Raw genomic sequence first — 24,022 nt, 5'->3', positions numbered from 1 at the left:
GTTTCATTGCTGCATGTGCACCAATCTAGCTGGCCCATTAGCTTCCGGATATGTGTACATTGGGATCACAATGCATGTGCTACTTTGTGCCCAGCCCTAACTATAAATGGGTGCTGGAGAATCAAACAGACTGTCAGGCAAGTGCTTTTAACTGTTGAGCCATCTTCCCAGCCCAGGAAAGGGTTCTTGATCATTTATATCTGTCTCATGTAAGATAATGCTAGTAGGGGCTAAAATGATTCTATAAGATATTTAGTAGTCCTAGTCACTTACAGTTTGTATACTTAGGTGGGCTCTTGTCTAGATTATCTTATCTAAATCATTACACAAATATGACAAAAAAATCTTCTGTGGCCACTGAACTACAGATGAAGAGCTACTACGTTAGGGATTAGAATAAGGACTGATGTACAGTTAATACTTTTAAAAAGTACTTGTTACTATTCTTCTCGATTACTATTTCAGTTAATGGTATTAGCTCTTAGTCACTCAGGCCAAATTTTCCTAAGATGAACCTAGGTTTTGGGTGCTAAGCATGTAGCTCAGTGGTAGAGCAGTTGCCTAGCATACACAAGACCCTAGATTTAACCCTCAGTATTGTGAAAAAGAAAACAAACACCTAGCTTCTACTTTGTACAGGTATCCTGGTCATTGTCATGTGAGACTAGTTTTATCATACCCAGACTTCTGTCCTGTCTCCCCTCATGTTTCCTGCATTGCAAACATCACAGCCATCTTTTTAAAGCAAGACCAGATTATAGCATTCCTTAAAATACTCTTAAAGGTTTTCCATTGCAACAGGAATAAATCCAAATTCCTTACTTATATCTTCTGCCAACTTCCTGTCTTACCACCTTCTATGTTGTTCTCTACACTTGAATCACTTCAATCCTGGAACCAATCTCCCTCCCCCATACCAAAGGATAGTGGCTTTTTTTTTTTTTTTTTTGGAGGCAAGTCCAACAGACTGACTTTTTTTTTTAAATGCGAGAGAGCGAGGGTGGGAGCAAGAGTGAGAGGGAATTGGTACACCAGGGCCTCCAGCTACTATAGTTGAACTCCAAATGTGTGTTCCACCTAGCACACACGTGTGACCTTGTGTACTTGCATTACCTTGAGTCTGGCTTACATGGGACCCAGAGACTCCAACATGGGTCTTTAGGCTTTGCAGGCAAGCGCCTTAACCGCTAAGCCATCTCTCCAGTCCAAAGGTGGCATTTTATTTTATTTTTTTAAAATTTTGTTTATTTTATTTATTTAATTGAGAGCGACAGATAGAGAAAGAGGCAAATAGAGAGAAAGAGAGAGAGAGAGAGAGAGAGAGAATGGGCGCACCAGGGCCTCCAGCCAGTGCAAACGAACTCTAGATGCATGTGCCCCCTTGTGCATCTGGCTAACATGGGTCCTGGGGAATCGAGCCTCAAACTGGGGTCTTTAGGCTTCACAGGCAAGCACTTAACCGCTAAGCCATCTCTCCAGCCCCAAAGGTGGCATTTTAATATGGATGTTTTGTTCTTAATGGAGAAGACAGAGCTTGAACAGAGGAACTTGGGGAATTGAACACACAAAATCCTTCTCCAAAAAAATTCTTAAACTTCTAAGGAGGAAAATAGTCCTTAAATGTAAAATGTATTAAAATATTGAGAGCTAAGCTCCTCATGGTGGTACATCTGTATACCCAGCACATGAGAAGCTGAGGCAGAAGTGTTGCAATTTGAGGGCAGCTTGAGCTAAATAGTGAGGTGTTGTCTCAGCAAAAAATAATCAAATTTAGATTTAAAAAAAAAAAATCTATAAAGGTGGGTTGGAGAGATGGTTTAATGGTTAAGGCACTTGCCTGCAAAGCCAAAGAACTTATGCTTGATTTTCCAGGTTCCACATAGCCAGACGCACAGTGACAGAATCATGCAATGTTGCATGTGCACACAAGGGGGAACATGTGTCTGAACTTTGTTCGCAGCTGCTGAAGCCCTGGTGCGCCCATTCTCTCTCTCTCTCAAGACAAGTAATAAAAATCTATAAAGATGATAGCAACAAAATACATTGGTATGTGTGTTGCTAGGGTTTGAACTCAAGTCCTCACTTAGAATGAAAGCATTCTACCATTGAGCTCCATGTACAGATCTGAATATACATTTTTAAAATATTTACTTGAGAGAGAAAATAAAAGAGGCAGATATATACGTAGAGAGAGTAGGTGCACCAGGGCCTCTAGTCACCGCAAACTAACTCCAGACATGTGCCACCTTGTGCATCTGGTTCTATGTGGGCACTGAAGAATTAGACTTTGCAGGCAAGCACTTAACCACTGAGCCATCTCTCTAACTTGAATATACAACTGTAGACCCTGTATGTATGTAAGTCTTTTATTGAATATTTGCTATTATAATCTTTCCAAGCTTCACTTTTTGATAAACTAGGAGAGATAATGAGTAGTGTCTGTGTGGATTTGAAGGTTAAATAAATTTATTATAAAATGCTGTGGTAGGACCTGACTCTATAAGCACTTGTTAATTATATGACGTCAACAAGTAACTTCAATGTCACTTATTTGTAACATAGAGTTTAATAGTGGTAGACTCTTTATGGGATTGTTAACATCTTGAAGTAGTGATCATTCAATCTTATCTTTACAAGTGTAAATTTATGAATACTGATCCAACACCAGACTCATGCACCACTTTGCATGTGGCTTTATGTAAGTATGAAGGAATTGAACCCAGGCTGTCAAGCTTTGCAAGCAAGCACTTTTAGCCACTGAGCCATCAGCTCAACCTCATGTTTCATTTTTAAATTTATACTTCACTTAAAATGCTTCTTAATAATTAATAATATTGGGGGGCTAGAGAGATGGCTTAGCAGTTAAGCGCTTGCCTGTGAAGCCTAACGACCCCAGTTCGAGGCTCAACTCCCCAGGACCCTCGTTAGCCAGATGCACAAGGGGGTGCACGCGTCTGGAATTCGTTTGCAGTGGCTGGAGGCCCTGGCGCGCCCATTCTCTCTCCTTCTATCTGCCTCTTTCTCTGTTTGTTGCTCTCAAATAAATAAATAAAAATATTTTAAAAAATAATTAACAATATTGGCTTTTGATGCCAGTAAGTTTCATAGTATGATTTAACTATAATGTGAGAACAAGTAGTTAGGTTAGGTTAGCTGTGTAATAACTGAGGTAATTTGTTACTAAAACCTGCTGCCAGTTTTGATAATTACTTCACTGTCAGTTTAATGTATGTTTATTCTCCAGATATTCTCAGGGTGGCCTCAAACTCATGGCAGTACTCCTACCTCTGCCTCCCAAGTGCTGGGATTAAAGGTGTACACCACCACATCTGGCTTAAATGTGTTTTTTAAATGTTTTTATGTATTTGAGATATAGCTAGATGGGGAGTGGGGGGAGAGGGAGATAGTAAGTAAGTATGGCATGCCAGGACCTCTTGCCATTGCCAGTGACCTCCAGATGCTTGCACCACTTTGTGCATCTGGCTTTAAATGAATACTAGGGAATTGAACCCTGGCTGTCAGCTGTCATTCTTTGCAAATAAGTGCTTTTAACCACTGTGCATGTCCTCAGCCCTAATGTATGGTTTTAATTAATGCAGATTCAGCGTTTATTGGAAGCACAGTCTCTGAAGCCTGGCTCCTCTCAGACAGCTGCTATTAAAGATCCTGTGCAAGATGCAAGACAAATGAATCTGGTTTCCATGGAAGCACAGTCTTCTGGCTTACACGTGAGAAAAAGTGTAAGCATTGCTGTGGGCACAGGTAACCTTTTTTTTTTTTTCATGTGTAAGAAATTATTTTATAATGTTTTTCCTATTCCTCTTTGAATTTTGTTCTTTCTTTTGTCTCTCTTTTTTTTTTTTTTTTTTTTGGTTTGAGGTAGGGTCTCACTCTAGCCCAGGCTGACCTGGAAATCATTATGTACTCTCAGGGTGGCCTTGAACTTTAACAGCAGTCCTCTTACCTCTGTCTCCCAAGTGCTGGATTAAAGGTGTGTACCACCATGCCTGATTTTTTTTTCCATATTTTTATTTATTTGAGAGAGAGAGGGAAACAGGCATATAAACAGACACAGAGAGAGAGAGAGTAAATTGGTGTGCCAGGGCTTCTAGCTGCTGGCTTACATGGATACTGGGGAATCAAACCTTTGTCCCTTAGGCTTCGCAGGCAAGTGCTTTAACCATTAAGCCATCTCTCCAGCCCTTGCTCTTTGAGTTTTTTGTGCTGAAATTGCTATACGCTATAATAAAAGCAAGACTGGGGCTGGAGCGATGGCTTAGCAGTTAAGGCATTTGCCTGCAAAGCCAAAGAATCCCGGTTTGACTGTCCAGAACCCACGTAAGCCAAATGCACAAGGAGGTGCACATGCATCTGTAGTTCATTTGCAATGGCTGGAGGCCCTAACATGCCCATTCTCTCCCCTCCCCCACTCTCAAATAACTAAATAAAAATTATTTTTAAAGATTTTATTTTTATTTATTTATTTATTAGAGACACAGAAGGAGGGAGGGAGGGAGGGAGAATAGGCATGCCAGGGCCTCTAACTACTGCAAACAAACTCCAGATGCATGCGCCCCCTTGTGCATCTGGCTAATGTGGGACCTGGAGAATCAAATCAGAGTCCTTAGGCTTCACAGGCATGCACTTTAACTGCTAAGCCATCTCTCCAGCCCTAAATAAATAAAATTTAAGAAAAAAAGCAAGACCAAGGTGATGAGACTCTTAACATAGGTTTTCATATGATATATTGCTTGGTTGTACCACTTTTCTAGATTGGGCACAATTCATACATACATACACGCACACACATTTAATATTTTATTTATTTTATTTGAGAGACAGAGAAAGAAGCAAGAGAGAGAGAATGGGCACAGCAGGACTTCTACCCACTGCAGACAAACTCCAGATGCATGTGCCACCTTGTACATCTGGCTTTGCATGGTTTCCTGGGGAATTGAACCTGGGTCCTTAACTTTACAGGCAATTGCCTTAACTGCTAAGCCATCTCTCCAGCCCAATTCCTATATATTCCTTAAACTGCATTATTTAAATTATCTTATGGGACTAAGTAGAGAGTGAAACAAGAGCTACATGCACATTCATAAGTCATATTCACATATTATTTAGTGTTAAAACTGTGTACAAGAACATAAACTACATTGAACTAATATAAACAAAGAAGGGGACTTTTCTAGAGGGATATAAAAATGTGTTGCAGTCAGTTTCACATTGCTGGCAGAAATCACCTGACCAAGAGCAGCTTTTGAGAAAAGGGTTTATTTTAGCTTACAGACTCAAGGGGAAGCTCCACAATGGCAGGGAAAACGACAACATGAGCAGAGAGTGGCCATCACCCCCTGGCCAACATAAGGTGGACTATAATAATAGGAGAGTGTGTCAAACATTGGCAAGGGGACATTGGCTATAATACCCATAAGCCTGCCTCCAACAATAAACTGCCCCCAAGAGGCGTTAATTCCCAAATCTTCATCAGCTGGGAACCTAGCATTTAGAACACCTAAGTTTATGGGGGGCACCTGAATCAAACCACATTGTGCCTCTGACCACCATAAACTGATAACCATCATGATGTCAAATGCAGTGCATTCAGTCCAACTTTAAAACTCCCCATAGTTTTTTACCAATCTTAATGATGTTCAAACATCCCCATAATCCAAGGTCTTTTAACTGAGCCATAATACCAAAAAAAAAAAAAAAATCCCCCCCCAACCCATAATGGCACAGAATACACATTCACACTGCAAAAGATGGCATTGGACATCACCCCCTGGCCAACATAAGGTGAACGGTAGTAACAGGAGATTGTGCCGAACACTGGCAAAGGGACACTTTTGAACTGATAAGCTGAGTTTAGACATTTCCAAGCATGATATATAGTATTCAAATATTTAAAATTTTTACAGATTCCATCAGAGTTGTTTATGTGCATAGAAAAAGAATTTTATTTATTTATTTATTCATTTGACAGAGAAAGAGGGGGCGAGAGAGAACTAGCATGCCAGGGCCTTCAGCCACTGAAAACGAACTCCAGACACCTGCATACCTTTGTGCATCTGGCTAATGTGTGACCTGGGGAATCAAACCTGGGTCCTTTGGCTTTGCTTGCAAACGCCTTAACCGCTAAGCCATCCCTCCAGCCCAAGAATTTTTTTTGCTTGCTTATGTGCATGTGTGTATAATGTGCATGCACATATATGTGCTTATGCCATGGCCAGAATGGAAAATTGGGTGTCCTCCTGCATCATTTCCCCCACTCTTTGTATTTACATAAGCCAGAAACTCCTACAGATCCCAGAGCTTGCTTGTTTTTAACTCCAGTGATTTGGGTCTTTGTTCCCCTGTATGACTGGAGTTACAGACACATGTGGCCATGCCTTCCTGTCTGTGTAGGTACTCGAGATTCAAATTCAAGACATCTCTCAGGTCTCCTCGGGCTTGCACTAAAAGTGTTTTTAACCACTGAGCCATCTTTTCAGCCCCTCAAAAGAATTTATTAAGAGCCACTTGAACTAAATGACTTAGAAGGACATACTTAACTTTACCTAGAGTTATATGTTGATATACAGTCAGGAAAAGAAAGCAGGACCTAATGCAACCTTTTCATCTTTTTTTCTCTTTTAGTAAATGAAAATTTAAATCTTGGTTTTATTGATTTTTTTTTCATAAAATTTATCCAAGTAGTGGAGCTGGGAAGATGTCTCAGTGTTTAGAGGCACTTTCTTGTAAAGCCTGCTAGCACAGGTTCAGTTTTCAAGGCACCCTCATAAGTCACACTCAGAAAGTGGTGCAAGCATCTAGTGTTTGTAATGGCAAGAGGTCCTGGCTCTCATATAAATAATTCCTTAAAAAAAAATCATCCAAAGGGACCTTTGATGTCAAAACCTGCCATAGTGGCTAGGAAGGAGGGTCTTTGAGTTTGAGGCCAGCCTGGGCTGCATTAGCAAGATCTCGTCTGTAAAGAAAAAATAAATTACAATAAAAAAGGAGGAGGAGGAAAGGAAGGAAGGAAGGAGGGAGGAAAGGAGAGAAACAGGATGATAAGGGGGGAAGGGGAAAGAAGAAACCATTTTGACTTTTTTGTTTTGTTTTGTTTTCCTCAAATTACTGTATATAACAGTACTTCCTGAATTGCAGACTGAGATAGGTCACAAGACAAAAAATTATTTGGGGTAGGATACAGATAAATATTTTATATTTTGTCAATATTTTGTGTCTTGGGACAGGTATAATTAGTATATCAAACCTGTAACTTCATAGAAATCATGAAGCTAGGTACAGATAAAGTGAGTTAATTTAACAGAGAATATAAGCTCTGAGAATATGTGCAAATGGTCCATTAAGTTAGGGAAGCTGTGGTGGTTTGAGTCAGGTGTCCCCCATAACTCATGTGTTCCGAATGCTTGGTCCCCAGCTGGTGGCAGCTTGACTGGTGGAGCCTTGCTGGAGGAGGTGTGTTGCTGGGGACGGACCTTTAGGTTCATTAGCCCTAGCTTGCCAGTGTTGGCTCACTGTCCTGCTGCTGTTGTCCATCCGCTATGGCAGAAGTGAGGTCCAGCCTCTGCTCATGCCATGTTTTCCTCTGTCATCATGAAGCTTCCCCTCAAGATTGTAAGCCAAAATAAAAACTTTTCTCCAAACAGCTGCTTTTGGTTAGGTGCCAGCAATGAGAAGGTAACTGCAGCCAAAGCATTTGACTCTTTTTTTTTTTTTTCCAGTGTCAATACCTGCTTGCTACTGTGTATGTCTGGTGCATGTTTCATAGCCTCTTAAATATTATTCTTAAGATCAAAACCAGGCAACCTGGGCATTTGTATCTCATATGTCTTCTCCTGGTATTTTTGTTTTGAAACAGAATCTGTCATGAATTCCAGATTGGCCTTGAACTCAATATGTATCCCAGGCTGTCCTTAAACTTTTGATCCTCCTCCTTCAACCTTTCAAGTGCTTGGATTGCAGATGAGTTACTATACGTGATTATCAGACCCTTAACATGTAAAGCCGAGAGCCACTTTCTTAAAGAGGCAGGACCAAGAATGCTGTCCCCAGTTTTCCGTGTTTCTGCCTCTGTAGCATGTCTGAGGAAATATCTGAAACTGCTTCAAGTAACTGTGCTAGGGTAATGGAGGTGGTCTTAACAAGTTTTTATATTGATTATTTTTCTAGTTGTGTATTTGTTTTACAACCTGTGAAATCATTTGACTTGCAGGTGCTAGCTTATTTTGGAATGCAGCAAGTAATGACCAAGAGCCTGACTGTCAGCAGAAGCAAGATGACACCAAGATCTCCAGTGAAGACATGAATTTTTCTGTTGACATTAATAATGAAGTCACAAGTCCTCCAGATAGTGCATCTTCTTTAAAGGCTGTTGATATTCCCAGTTTTGAAGAGAGCAGCACTGCTGTAGAAGAATGCTCCCAGCTACTTTCTGAATCCAAGTAAGGCTCTTTGCGTCAACATTTCACTGTGTTTTTTGCTGTAGTATTATTTGTGTACATGCCTGCTCATGAGCTTATGTACGTGTTCATGTGTGTATATGTGTGATGGTGGTTATGAGCAAGCCAAGACACAGGCGTGAGGTCAGAGGACCACTTTCAGATCAGCCTTCATCTGCCCACCTCATTTGAGCCGCTTTCTCACTCTGGATTCTGGCTCTGCTGTTCTGCACTCTCCACGGGCTTCCTGGAAATTCTCCTGCCTGCACCACCCATCTTGCCATCAGCATCAATATCCTGGGATTACAGAAGCCCAGTCAATATGTCTTTTACATGGGGTCTAGGGATTAAACTCAAGTACTTTAGCTTGAATGGCAAATGTTTTAACTACTGAGCCATCTCCCTAGCCCTGCTTTAAAAAACAAACAAACAAACAAAAAAACATTTTATTTTCTTGTGTGGTGCAAAGGATTGAATACATTTTATTTTTAATTTATGGATCATTGCATTTGTAGGTTAAAGTGTAATCAAATCTATCACCTAACATACTTTTTTGTGATGAAAATATCTACTCTGCACTTTTGAAATTACCATGCATTATTATTATTTTTAGATTTATTTTTATTTATTTATTATTAGAGACAGAGAGAGAGAGACATTGGGCGCATCAGGGCCTCTAGCCACTGCAAACGAACTCCAGATTTATGCACCACCTTGTGCATCTGGCTTACGTGGGACCTGGAAAATCAAACTTGGGTCCTTAGGCCTTGCAGACATGTGCCTTAACCACTAAGCCATCTCGCCAGTCTACCACGCATCATTATTAGAGACAACTTTGTATACTTTTTCTTTTAAAAAATAATATTTTATTATTTTTATTTATTCATTTATTTAAGAGAGAAAAGGAATGGGCATGCCAGGGCCTCTGGTCATTGCAAATGAACTCTAGATGCATGTGCCACTAGGTATACCTGGCTTATGTGGGTCCTGAGGATGAACCTGAGTCCTTAGGCTTTGCAGGCAAGTTTCTTATCCACTAAGCCATCTCTCCAGCCCAAAACTTTAATATTCTTTTGGTCTTCTGAGAGGCTATTATAAAATACCCTTTTCACTGGTGTCTTTGTATAATAAGGTGTCAATATCACTGCCAACTCTGAACCTCCTTCAATCATTCCCATATGTCAATTGTTGGATATGTTAACAATCTGAATCAGAACATCTGAAGGAAGTTTCAAAAGTACATATGCTCAGGCCTCACATGAAAGATTCTGATAATATGAGGTTCCAAATAAAGATGCAGCCTAGAAGTTTGTAAAGTCTTAAAGCTTCTCCACACTGCAATTATAAATGAAAGTATTGTTAAAATATATTTATGGGCTGGAGAGATGGCTTAGCAGTTAAGGCACTTAGCTGCAAAGCCTAATGACCCAACTTCAATTCTCTGGTACCGACATAAGGCCAGATGCAAAATGGTGCATGTTCTGGAGTTTGTTTGCAGTGGCTGGAGGCCCTGGTGCGCGCATTCTCTCTTTCTCTGCCGGGCATGGTGGCACATGCATTTAATCCCAACACTCTGGAGGCTGAGATAGGAGTATCTGTGAGTTCAAGGTCATCCTGAGACTACACAGTGAATTCTAGGTCAACCTGGGCTAGAGTGAGTGAGACCCTACCTTGAAAAAAAATTTTTATTTGCAAATGGAGAGGGAAAGAGAGAATGGACACACGAGGGCCCCTTGCCACTACAAACCAACTACAGATGCATGTGCTACTTTGTGCATCTGGCATTACATGAGTACTGGGAAATTGAACCGTGTTGCAGTCAGGTTCATATTGCTAGTAGAAATCACCCAGCTAAGCAGCTTGTAGGAAAAATAGGTTTATTTTGGCTTACAGGCTTGAAGGGAAGCTCCATGATGGCAGGGAAAAATGATGGCATGAACAGAGGGTGAATATCACCCCCTGGCTAACATAAGGTAGACAACAGGAACAGGAATGTGTGCCAAACACTACCAAGGGGGAACTGGCTATAACACCCATAAGCCCACCCCCAACAATACACTGCCTCCAAGAGGTTTTAATTCCCAAATTTCCATCATCTGGGAACCTAGTATTGAGAATACCTAAGTTTATGGGGGACACCTGAATCAAACCACCACATTCTGCCCCTGGCCCCCGTAAACTGATAATCATCCATGATCTAGTCACTGACAAGTCTCCAAGTCCAATAATTTGAACCAGCAACAAGTCTCTGGTGTTCCAATTCTGCCCCTCCAGCTAGGCTACTCACAGTCCTGGAAAACTTCATCAGAGCTGGCAGCTTTCCTTAGCAGCCATCTCGTGGTCCCGGCATCTCCAATGGGTCTCTACTGCAACCCACGATTCATCCTCATGGCCCCATGGCGTCTCCATGCAGGCATCCAGCAAACCTGCTTCACACTGCCCATGGCCATTTCCAAAACACAAGACCGTGTTGCAAGCTCAATGACCCTCTCTTTCCTGCATTTCTTATACTCCACAATACCAGGTAGGGTGCCAGTTTGTTAATCCAGGGGGAATAAAGCAGACTTTGAAGAAGAGGACACTCCTTGAGCACTCAGGCACCTTCAGAAGGTCAGCTGGCCCAAACTCAAAGGTTGTAATCTCTCAAATTGCAGCTGAATGGACAGCAGTTCACCCAAAGATTTTTTGTGTGTGTGTGTGCCATATCCCTCTTCTCACACCAGTTCATTTTTATGCAAAGCAACCCTGAACAATTTCTTAGGACATGGGCATAACAGCAAGCTTCCCACACAAACTGCCTCTAGCCCAGTCTAGGCAAAGCTCTTTTTCACCCTCTTAAGCCAAACCTCACTGTTCATAGTTCTTACTGCATTCAGGTCTTTCAACTCTGACCAGAATAGTCCATCAAGCTGTACTTAGAGCACTGCAAGGCGTCTGTTAGGCCAAGGTTTCAAATCCTTCCACATTCCTCTTGAAAATCAGCTCCAAAAGGCCAAAGCCACACAGTCAGGTGTCTAGCAGCAATCCCACTCCCTGGTACTCCTTTACTGTTGCAGTCAGGTTTACATTGCTGGTAGAAATCACCTAACCAAGAGCAGCTTGTGGGAAAAAGAGGTTTATTTTGGTTTTCAGGCTCAAGGGGAAGCTCCACGATGGCAGGGGAAAGTGGTGGCATGAGCAGAGGGCAGACATCACTCCCTGGCCTACATAAGGTGCATTTGGCTTTATGTGGGTACTAACTCTGGTCTTTAGGCATTACAGGCAAGCACCTTACCTGCCGAGCCATCTCTCCAGCCCCAGAATACTATTTCTAATAACACGTAATTTAATAAATATTCATTTTATATACTGATTTATTGAAGAGATCTTTTGTGAACATCTCCTCAGTTACAGCCTTTTGCTTATTTGTTTGAGATAGTGTCTTACTATATATCCCAAGCTGACCTCAAATTCAAGATTCTCCTGCCTCAGCCTTCTGAGCACTAGAATTAAAGGTATGTACTACTATAGTCAACTCATGGTAAATGTCCAGCTCTTGAAAAGGCTTACTAACAGGAAGAGCAATTTGGGGTAAGTGTCAACCTATGTCCTTTTTTTTTGTTTTGTTTTTTTGTTTTTTTCGAGGTATGGTCTCACTCTAGCCCAGGCTGACCTGGAATTCACTATGGAGTCTCAGGGTGGCCTCGAACTCACAGTGATCCTCCTACCTCTGCCTCCCAGTGCTGGGATTAAAGGCGTGCGCCACCATGCCCTGCAGTATGTCCATATTTTATTTGGAGTAATTATTGAAACTGAGAACAAAGAATGAGCCATGATTTATATTCCCTGACTTAATTCTGTAAGCTGCAGAATACTTTCTGGAGTTATGGGGTTTTTCAATTTAGAAGAGAAATCTCTAATCCTTTGGTGTTGAACTTAAAAAAGGGTCTAATTTAATTGTTTGAATGAAGTTAATTGCTTTTTCTTTTTTTAAATTGTTTTGTTTATTTTTATTTATTTGAGAGTAACAGAGAGAGAGAGAGAGAGAGAGAGAATGAATATGGGTGCGCCAGCTGCTGCAAATGAACTCCAGATGTGTGTGCCCCCTTGTGCACCTGGCTTATGTGGGTTCTGGGGAATCGAGCCTCAAACTGGGGTCCTTAGGCTTCACAGGCAAGTAAGTGCTTAACCGCTAAGCCATCTCTCCAGCCCATTAATTGCTTTTGCATAGCAACTAATCACCTTTATTCATTTTAACCTATAATTAGATGTAAATTTAGTCTTGTTCAACATAATATATAGATTTGGATTAAGTACTGTCTCCGTCCTGGATGTGGTCGCACACGTCTGTAATTTCAGCACTTCGGAGGATCGTGTGTTGGAGGCAAGCACAAGTTATATAGTGAGTACTTGTCCATAAAAGAAGAAATTATCATCTCCAGCTAGCTCTGTCTGGTGGTGTGGTGCTTCTCTGGGCTCTTCCCAACCACCTAGTCCGAGTTGTGCTGAGGAATAATAGTTGTCCCCACTTGGGCTCCAATCCCTCTTGATATCTTGCTTGATCAGTCTGTCTGATATTGAAGCAGTCTGTGAAAGATAGATTTATTTTCCTTGCAGTTTAATTGCTTATTGATTGCTTTTTCCCTGTGGAGAGTAATGGTATATGGCATCTATAAATACTTGGGAAAATTTTATAAGAAGCCGTGCTTTGGATATATAATAACTGGTACATTGGAATCATTTAAAGTTGTGTTTTAATCTTTTTAAACATTTTTATTTATTTGCAAGTAGAGAAAGAGAGAAGAGAGACAGACACAGAGAATGGGCATGCTAGAGCCTCTAGCCCCTGCAAACAGACATGCGTGTGCAACTTTGTGCATCAGGCTTTATGTGGGAACTGGGGAAGTGAACTCTGGCTATGAGGCTTTACAGGCAAGCACCTTAACTGCTGAGCCATCTCTCCAGCCAATCTTTTTTTTTTTTTTTTTTTCGAGGTAGGGTCTCACTCTAGCCCAGGCTGACCTGGAATTCACTATGGAGTCTCAGGGTGGCCTTGAACTCACGGCGATCCTCCTACCTCTGCCTCCCGAGTGCTGGGATTAAAGGCGTGCGCCACCACGCCCGGCTTTCTCCAACCAATCTTAAATCTTGAAGTTTAAAATTTTTTCATATCATCTAGGTTAGACACCAAAATTTGAATAGACAGTTATGGCAGAGTGATTGTTAGCCGTGGCTCATGACCAGATTTGAATTACAGCAATATGGTAGTGAACAGGTCTCAAAATCTCTCTATTTGAGACAGGATCTCATATAGCCCAGGCTGGCCATGAACTTGCTGAGGATAACCTTGAACTTCTGTTCTTCCTGTCTCCACCTACTAAGTGCCAGGATTACAATCACCATGCCTGGTTTATGCAGTGTTGAGGATGGAACTAAGGGATTCATGCACTTCTATCCATTGAGCCACGTCTTCAGTCCGTCTCATGATCTCTTGTTCACAGATTTCTCATGTATAAAATGGGAATAATTTGGGCACTGGAGAGAGCTGTTAAGATATTTGCTTGCAAAGCCTGGTAGCCCCAGTTCGATATTCTCTCTCTCTTTCTCTACTTGCAAATAAATATCTTTTTTAAAAGTAGCCATTTTCAAGTGAGGTATAGTGGCACACACCTTTAATTTCAGCACTTGGGAGGCAGAGGTAGGAGGATCGCTGTGAGTTTGAGGCCACCCTGAGACTACCTAGTGAATTGCAGGTCAGCCTGGGCTAGGGTGAACCCCTACCTCAAAAAACTGGAAAAACAAAACCAAACAAAACATTTTGGGGCTGGAGAGATGGCTCAGCAGTTAAGATACTTGCTTGCAAAGCCTGACAACTGGGTTCAATTCCTCAGTACCCACATAAAACTATATATAGACTGGTGCATGCTTCTGGAGTTTGTTTGCAGCAACTGGAGACCCTGACACACTCATTCTATTTCCCTGACTCTCTTCTTATCTTTCTCTGCTTGCAAATAAATAAATAAAAATATTTTTTTTTAAAGTACCCATTTCAGGGCTGAAAAGCCAAAGGACCCAGTTCATTCCCCAGCACCCATGTAAGCCAGATGAATAAGGTGGCACGTGTGTCTACAGTTCCTTTGCAGTGGCTAGAGGCCCTGATGTGCCCATTCTCTCTCTCTGCCTCTTTCTCTCTCTGAAATAACATAAAAAATTAAAATTAAAAAGTACCCATTTCATAATATAGTAAGAATTAAATCAATATATGTCTTGGATTTATTTATTTTTATTAAATATTATATAAGGGCTGGAGAGATGGCTCAGCAGTCAAAGGCACTTGCTTGCAAACCCTGACATTCTGGGTTCACTTCCCCAGTATCCACGTACAGCCAGATGCACAAAATGGTGCATGCTCTTGAGTTTGTTTGTAGTGGCAGGAGACCCTGGTGAGCCCATTGTCTCTGTCTCTTTCTCTCTGCTTGCAAATAAGGTTTTTATGGAGGTTGGGTCTGACCTGGAACTTACTCTGTAGCTCCAGGATGGCCTCAAACTCACAGTGATCCACCTAACTCTGCCTCTAGGGTGCTGGGACTAAAGGCATGCATCACCATTCCTGGTGCAAATAAGTATTTAAAACAAAAAAGTAAAGTAATGACATTAAGTATATAATGTGATTATAAATGACAACTTAGGATCTTTCATTGAACAAATAATATATTTAAAATATTTAGCTATCCTAAAATTTTTCTTGCCTTAGGTTTGGCAGGTATCAGTAGGTAGTTTTCCAGCCTTAAAGGAAAATTGTCCAAAATATATAACAAATAACATGACTTAAGATGATCCAGTTTATATATAGCCTGTCAAATGGTATGTTTATATACATCACTAAGATTTGAATATACAAACCAGATATTTGGGTCTTCCCAATTTACTACATTTCAAAGAACATTAAAAATATTTGGGTAACTAACATACCTCACATGTCCTTTCCAGAAACTGCTCTTCAGAGATGAGAAAAGAACCTGAAGTGCCTGTGTTCTTTCCAAATACCCTGCTGGCAGAAAGTGTGAGCATGTGTTTACAGACTGTGCCAACAGAGGTTGTTGGTGGTGGTCATGGCACTGCAACACCAAGGGAACCACAAGTTGGGCAAGTGATGGAGTCCATGACTCATCTTCCATCAGATAACCAGAAAATATACCAGGATTTATTGGTAAGAAAGTCTAGAGTATGTCATCTTTTGTGAGATGGTTATTTACTATAGGAAATACCACTTAAACTTTTCCTAACTTAAACTGATTGGAAAATTCAAATAGAAACACTTTTGATTATTTCACAGTAGATTATTTTTTAGCTTTCATAAATTAGAATACCTTAAATTCAATAATTTAGTGTAAATTTTCTAGTCATCACATACCTAGCCAGAAAAAACCAATTCTTATTTTTAAAATATGAATGTTGACATTATACCAAACTCATACTGAAGTTAGGGGAAAAGAAGCAAGAGTTTATAAGAAACTTGAGAATTAGAAAATAGTGATGGTGATTTTACTGTTTGTAGTTCAGGTAAACAGATGTTTATTAAATATTTAGCTTAGTCTAAGAAAAGAGACTAAACAATTACAGTAGACAGTATAAAGATGAGTATGATCATCTGTGCCTTTGAGAACACAGGGAAAATGCTAACATACATCAGTAATAAACAAACGTGTCAGGTTGGAGCATGGTGCAAAGCCAGAGCATGGAAAGGATAGGGTGGATCTGGCTGGGGGCCTAATCTTGGAAACACAATGTGAACTAGGACTTAGTGTTAAAATGACCCTCACTTTTGTTTCTATTCAAATTATAAATTTTGGAACATTTAGTTGCTATATTTGTAGTTAATGAATAAACATACTTCAGTAGATGTTTATGTATTCTACCAGCGAATACACATTTGTCATTTGCTTGCTAGGTCTTAGGCTGGTGCCAGCATGTATGCTCTTTCATGAAGACAGAGAACATCACTGGCAATTCTTGTTTTTAATTCTTTTGTTTTGATAATTTCATTTTTTTCAACTTATTTTTTTTATTGACAACTTCCATAATTGTAGGAAATAACCCATGGTAATTCCCTCCCTCACCCCACTTTCCCCTTTGCAACTCTCCACGATATCCCCTCCTTCTCTCAATCCACCTCTTTTATTTTTATGTCCTCCTCTTCTCTTATTACGATGGTCTTATGTAGGTAGTGTTGGGCACTCCAAGGTCAGTGGATATTTGGGCCATTTTGTGTCTGAGGGGAGCAAGTTATAAGGAGCCCTACCCTTCCTTTGGCTCTTAAATTCTTTCTACCACCTCTCCCACAATGGACCCTGAGCCATGGAAGGTGTTATAGAGGTATTTCAGTGCTGAGCACTCCTCTCTCACTTCTCAGCACCATGGTGCCTTGAGTCATCCCAAGATCACTGCCATCTGAAAAGAGAAACTTCTCTAACCAAAAGTGAGAGCAGCATTAATATATGAGTATGAACATTAAGAGAAGTGCTTACCGGGCAGTTTGATGAACATAGTATACATTTAGCCATACAGCAGCAGATATTACACCTCTAGGGCTCATGACTACCCTTGTTGTAGGTTTTCATTACCAGGGATGTATTTCTTCCCATGGACCAGGTCTCCAGTCCAATTAGAGAGTGGTTGGTTTCCCCCATAACAGACATGCCACAGTTGCATCAGTTGGCTCATTTGGCCTGGCTGGCCAAATTTAAGGCTTGCAGTGTCCACTGTTGAGTATCTCCACTGATGATTTCTCTTTCTTCCACTGAACTGCATGCAGCGTAACTTTTTCCAGCTTTCTCTCAGCTGTTCTACACAGAGAAGGTTTTCAGCTCAGGTCCAGCAGGATTGCTCAGTGACCTTGGAGTACAAGTATGTGGAGTCTTCAGCAATAGGGTCTTACCATCTATTCCTGGTGGGAAACCAAGAGCCTTGGCAATGGCCTGTAATGTTTTATGGGTATCAGGGACCTCCCTGGCCAACAACTTGCTGGAAGGTATCCCATTCCTGACACTGAAAATTTTCTAGCAACAATCTATAGCTCCTGAGTGTTCCATTGCCCCCCCACAAATAGGTTTCCATATGACTTATTGATATCTTCTTAGATTTTGATTAATTCTCCCTCCACCTTTCCTTTACTCAATCTCTTCCCCTGACCTTACTTAGGCCTTTTTACCCCATTAATCTGTTCTTGTACTTACATATATATAATACCATCCTATTAGGTCCCCTCCCCCTTTTTCTATTCCTTTTACATCCCTTTTCTAGCTTACTGACCTCTGCTACTGAGTTTTATTCCTATTCTCATAGAAGTCCAATCATCTGTAGCTAGGATCCACATATGAGAGTGAACATGTGACGTTTGACTTTCTTGGCCTAGGTTACCTCACTAAGTATAATACTTTCCAGGTCTATCCATTTCCCTGCAGATTTTATAATTTCATTTTTCTTTACCACTGAATAGAACTCCATTGTGTAAATTAACCACATTTTTATTACCCATTCATCTAGGCTGGTTCCATTTCCTAACTATTGTGAATAGAGCAGCAATAAACATGGTTAAGCAAGTATCTCTAAAGTAGTATGACAAGTCCTTAGGATATATGTCTAGGAGTGGTATAGCTGGGTCATATGGTAGATCTATTTTTAGCTGTCTCAGGAACCTCCACACTGATTTCCACAATGGCTGGGCCAGATTACATTCCCACCAACAGTGTAGAAAGGTTCCTCTTTTTCCACATCCTTGCTAACATTTCTGGTCATTTGTTTTCATGATGGTAGCCATTCTGACAGGAGTGAGATAGAATCTCAATGTGGTTTTAGTCTGCTTTTCCCTGATGGCTAGGGATGTAGAACATTTTTTTTAGATATTTATATATCATTTGTATTTCTTCTTTTTAAAACTATATTTAATTCCATAGCCCCCCCCCCCTTTTTATTTTTGGTTTTTCAAGGTTTGGTCTTAACTCTAGCCTGGGCTGACCTGGAATTCACAATGTAGTCTCAGGGCATCTTTGAACTCATGGCCATCCTCCATCTTTGCCTCTCGAGTACTAGGATTAAAGGCATGTGCCACCACACCCAGCCCAATAGCCCATTTTTTAGTTGGGTTGTTTGGTTTCTTATTATTTAGCTTTTTTAGTTCTTTGTATATTTTTTTTGTTTGGTTTTTGGTTTTTTTTTTTTAGTTGATTGTGGCAAATATACATTTTATTATAAGATGTTAACAACAGGTAAAAGAACATAAGGAGGTACATGGGAACTGTTTGAGCTACCGTCTGATTTCTTTGTATATTTTTGATATCAATCCTCTGTCAGATATATAGGTGGCAAAGATTTTCTCCCATTCTGTAGGTTGCTTCTTTGCTGTAGTCACAGTGTCCTTTGCTGTACAAAAGCTTTATAATTTCTTGAAGTCCCAGGGGATGATCTGTGGATTTATTTCCTGAGTATTTGGGGTTATATTCAGAAAGTCTTTGCCAAGACCAATGTGTTGAAGGGTTTCCCTTACTTTTTCCTCTAGTAGTTTCAGAGTTAAGGTCTTTGATCCATTTGGACTCAATTCTTGTGTATGGAAAGAGATACAGATCTATTTTCATTCTTCTACAAATATATATCCAGTTTTAGCACCATTTGCTGAAGAGGCTATCTTTTCTCAAATGAGTATTTTTGGCATTTTTGTCAAAGATCATGTAGCTGTAGCTACCCGGACTTACATCTGGTCCTCTATTCTGTTCCATTGATCTACAGTCTTTTTTTGTGCCAGCACCATGCTATTTTTGTTACTATGGCTCGGTAGTATAGGTTAAAATCAAGTATGGTAATACCACCAGCCTTATTGTTGTTGCTCAAAATTATTTTAGTATTTGAGGGTTGTTTTTTTGTGTGTGTTCTTCCAAATGAATTTTTGGATTGTTTTTTCTATTTCCATGAAGAATGCCATCGGAAAATGTGTAAATTACTTTTGCCAAGATTGTAGAGATTCTTCACTTCCTTGGTTAGGTTTTATCCAAGGTACTTTATTTACTTATTTATTTTTGATGCAATTATAAATGGGAATGATTCTCTGAATTCATCCTCTATGTGTTTTTTATTAGCATATAAGAAGCCTACTGATTTCTATGTTTATTTTGTATCCTGCCTCATGGCTAAAAGTGCTTATCAGCTGTAACATTTTGCTGGTAGAGTTTTTAGGCTTCTATATGTATAGAATTATATCATCTGCAAATAATAATAACTTGATCTCTTCCTTTCCAATTTGTTTCCCTTTTCTGTGTGTCTCTTACCTTATTGCTATGGCTAAGACTTCCAGTACTATGTTAAATAAAAGTGGTGTCACCTTTGTCTTTTTCCTGATTTTAGTGGAAAAGCTTCAAGTTTTTCTCCATTTAGTATTATGTTGGCTGTAAGTTTGTCATAAATAGCCTTTATTATGTTGAGATATGATCCTTCTATTCTTAGTTTCTACAGGATTTTTGTTAATTTTTTTGTTCATTTTTATTTATTTATTTGAGAGTGACAGGGGGCGGGGGGCACATAGAGAGAATGGGCATGCCAGGGCTTCCAGCCTCTGCAAATGAACTCCAGATGTGTGCGTCCCCTTGTGCATCTGGCTAACATAGGTCCTGGGGAATCGAGCCTTGAACCGGGGTCCTTAGGCTTCACAGGCAAGTGCTTAACCACTAAGCCATCTCTCCAGCCCAGTTTCTGTAGGATTTTAAAAAAATATTTATTTATTTATTTGACAGAGAAAAAGAGAGAGAAAATGGGCATGCCAGGGCTTCCAGCTACTGCAAATGAACTCCAGATGTGTGCGCCCCCTTGTGCATCTGGCTATCATGGGTCCTGGGGAATCGAGCCTTGAACCGGGGTCCTTAGGCTTCACAGGCAAGTGCTTAACCACTAAGCCATCTCTCCAGCCCAGTTTCTGTAAGATTTTAAAAAAATATTTATTTATTTATTTGACAGAGAAAAAGAGAGAGAGAGAATGGGCACGCCAGGGCCTCCAGCCACTGCAAATGAACTCCAGATACATGTGCCACTTTGTGCATCTGGCTAACGTGGGTCCTAGGAATTGAACCTGGGTCCTTTGGCTTTGCAGGCAAATTCCTTTACCACTAAGCCATTCACCCAGCCCTCTGTAGGATTTTTTTTTTAATTTTAATTTTAATTTTTTGGTTTTTCGAGGTAGGGTCTCATTCTGGTCCAGGCTGACCTGGAATCAACTATGTAGTCTCAGGGTGGCCTCGAACTCTCAGCGATCCTCCTACCTTTGCCTAAGTTTAATCCCAAGTGCTGGGATTAAAGGTGTGCACCACCATGCCCAGCTCTCTCTAGGGTTTTTATCATGAAGAGATGTTGGATTTTGACAAATGCTCTTTATGCATCTATTGAGATAATCATGTAATTTTTGTCCTTCAGTCCATTTATATAATATATTACATTTATCGATTTTGCATATGTTGAACCATACTTGCATCTCTGGGATAAAGCCTACTTGGTCAGTGTGGATGATCTTTCTGATTCTGTTTGCCAATATTTTGTTGAGAATTTTTGCATCTGTGTTCATGAGGGAGATTGGTCTGTAGTTTTCATTTTTTTGTTCTGTGTTAGTCTGGTTTTGGTATCAGGATGATACTGGCTTCTTAAGAAGGAGTTTGGTAGGATTCCTTCCTTTTTCTATTTGATGGAAAAGTTTGAGAAGCATTATTCCATGAAGATCTGGTAAAATTCACCAGTGAATTCATCTGGGCCTGGACTTTTTTTCAGTTGGGAGATTTTTTTATAACTGCTTGTATCTCCATACTTGTTATAGGTCTATTTAAATGGTTGATCTCATTTTGATTTAATTTAGGTAGGTCATACAAATCTAGGAAATCATCTATTTTTTAAAAATAGCTGTTTTATTTATTTGAGACAGAAAGAGGGAAAGAGAGAGAGGGGAATTGGCACACCAGAGCCTCTAGCCACTGCAAACAAATACCAGATGCATATACCACCATGTGCATCTGGCTTACATGGGACCTAGAGAATCGAACCAGGATCCTTAGGCTATGCAGGCATGTGCCTTAACTGCTAAGCCATCTCTCAAGCCCTTTCTCTTCTTTGTTTTTTAAAAATATTTATTTTTATTTATTTATTTAAGACAGAGGTAAAGAGAGAAGAAATCATCTATTTCTTTCAGAATTTCAAACTTAGAGAGTATATGTTCCTATAGTATGTCCCTTGATATTTTGAATTTCTCTGGTATCTGTTGTGATGGTGCCTTTTTCATCTCTAATTTTATTAATTTGTCTCTCTTCTGTGTTTTTTTGGTCATATTTACTAAGGGTGTATCAGTCTTGTTTATCCTTTCAAAGTGCCAACTCTTTGTTTTATTGAGTCTTTGAATTGCTTTTTTGATTTCTGTTTCATTAATTTCTGCCCTACTCTATGATTTCTTCCCATCTACTGAGTTTTGGTTTTCTGTGTTCTTTTTCTCAGGCCTTAAAGTGAAGCATTGAGTTGCTTACTTGTGACTTTTCTAATTTAATACAGGTACTGAAAGCTATAAATTTCCCTCTTAGGACTCCCATCATTGTGTCCCATAGGTTTTGGTATGTTGTGTTCTCACTATCATTTGACTCTATGCATTTTTTTATTTCCTTCTTGATTTCTTCATTGACCCATTCATCATTTAGTAGTGTATTGTTTAGCTTCCATGATCATATGTATGCTCTATAGCTTTTCTTACTATTGATTTGTAGTTTGATCCCATTGTGATCAGATAGAATGCAAGGAATTATTTTAATTTTCCTGTATTTGTTAAGATTTGCTTTGTGTCCTAATATATGGCCTATTTTAGAGAATGTCCCATGTGCTGTTTGCTGAAAAGAATGTGTATTCTGCAGCATTTGGATGAAATGTGCTGTAGATATCTGTTAGGTCCATTTGTTCCATGATCTCATTTAATCCAGATGCCTCTCTGTTTATTTTTTGCCAGTATGACCTGCCAATTGAGAGTGGGGTCTTGAAGTCATCCACTACAACTGTGTTTGGTATTACCTGTGACCTTAGTTCTAATGTCATTTGTTTGATGAAGTTGGTAGCGCCCATGTTAGGTGCATATATGTTTAGGATTATAATGTCCTCCTGGTGGAGTGTTCCTTTAATCAATATAAAGTGACCTTCCTTATCTTTCCTAACTAATGTTGGACTGAAGTCTATCTTGTCAGATATTAGGATAGCAACCCCTGCTTGTTTTCTGTGCTCATTTGCTTGAAACGCCATTTTCCAACCTTTTACCCTCAGATAGTGTCAATCATTTGTAGAAAGGTGAGTTTCTTGGAGGCAACAAATGAAAGAATCCTGCTTTTTAACCCAGTCTGCAAACCTATGTCTTTTGGTTGGGACATTAAGGATGTTGATATTAAGAGTTATGATTGAAAGGTGTGTATTTATTCTTGCTATTTTCGTTTTGTAGTTCTTCCAGTTTTATTTTACCTTTGTTCTCTTGTGCTAATTAGTATTTGAGTATTTTTTGTTTTTCCAGGCTCATTATATGTGTGTTTTTCTTTCTCTTCAGCATAGAGGATTCTTTCAAGTATTTTCTGTAGAGTTGGTTTCTCTTCAAATATTCCTTTAGCCTGCTTTTTTTTGTGTGAAATGTCCTTATTTGCAGGATAAAGAAATCTTGGTTGACAGTTACTATCTTTATTTATTATCATTCCAAGCCCTTCTGGCTTTTAAAGTTTGTGTTGAATAATCTGCTGTGATCCTGATGTGCTTGCCTTTGTATGTGACTTAATTTTTTTCTCTAACTGCTTTCAATATATTTTGTTTGGTTTTGTGTATGGTGGTTTAATTATAATATGGTGAGGAAAGTTTCTTTCCAGGTTTTTAAAATTTTATTTTATTTTTATTTATTTGACAGAGAAAGAGAGAGAGAGAATGAATATGTGTGTGCCAGGGCCTCTAGCCACTGCAAACAAACTCCAGACACGTGCACCTCCTTGTGCATCTGGCTAACATGGGTCCTGGGGAATTTAATCTGGGTCCTTTGGCTCCGCAGGTAGATGCCTTAACAATTTAGCCATCCCTCTTTCCAGGTTCTGTCTGTTTGGTGTTCTAAAGGCTTTCTGTATCTGCATTGGCATCTTTTTCTCAGTTTGGGAGAAGTTTTCTTCTATGATTTTGTTGAAAACACCTACTATGCCTTTGGAGTAAAATTCTCCTACTATACCCTGAATTCTTATGTTTGATCTTTTCTTAGTGTCCTGAATATCTTGCATATCTTCCTATTAGATTGTCTTTCTCTTTGTTGGACTGTATTAGATCTGCCACCTGGTCTTCTAGTTTAGATATTCTGTCCATTCCTTCATCCATTCAACTGGTGAGACTTTCTACATAGTTTTTTATTTGACTTACTGTGTTTTTTATTGCTAGTATTTCTGACTAGGTTTTCTTAACTATTCTATTTCCTTATTCATCTCTTTCTTTCCTTCTTTCTTTCTTTCTTTCTTTCTTTCTTTCTTTCTTTCTTTCTTTCTTTCTTTCTTTCTCTTTCTTTCTTTTTT

At 39.7% G+C, this 24,022-nt stretch overlaps 1 protein-coding gene across 1 annotated transcript in view; it reads left to right on the top strand.

Moving 5' to 3' along the window:
- Nucleotides 1-24,022, top strand: part of Stil (STIL centriolar assembly protein) — a 78,087-nt gene that overhangs the window by 41,361 nt on the left and 12,704 nt on the right. The window contains exons 13-15 of the mRNA XM_045150105.1: nt 3,600-3,762; nt 8,228-8,456; nt 15,423-15,642. Coding sequence (XP_045006040.1) covers nt 3,600-3,762; nt 8,228-8,456; nt 15,423-15,642 — 612 coding nt within the window. The remainder of the gene's footprint in view (nt 1-3,599; nt 3,763-8,227; nt 8,457-15,422; nt 15,643-24,022) is intronic.

The sequence above is a fragment of the Jaculus jaculus genome, chromosome 5 (genome assembly GCF_020740685.1).
Source record: "Jaculus jaculus isolate mJacJac1 chromosome 5, mJacJac1.mat.Y.cur, whole genome shotgun sequence".
Lineage (NCBI taxonomy): Eukaryota > Metazoa > Chordata > Mammalia > Rodentia > Dipodidae > Jaculus > Jaculus jaculus.
The sequence above is the reverse complement of the archived record's forward strand: the minus strand, read 5'-3'. Positions and strand labels throughout refer to the sequence as shown.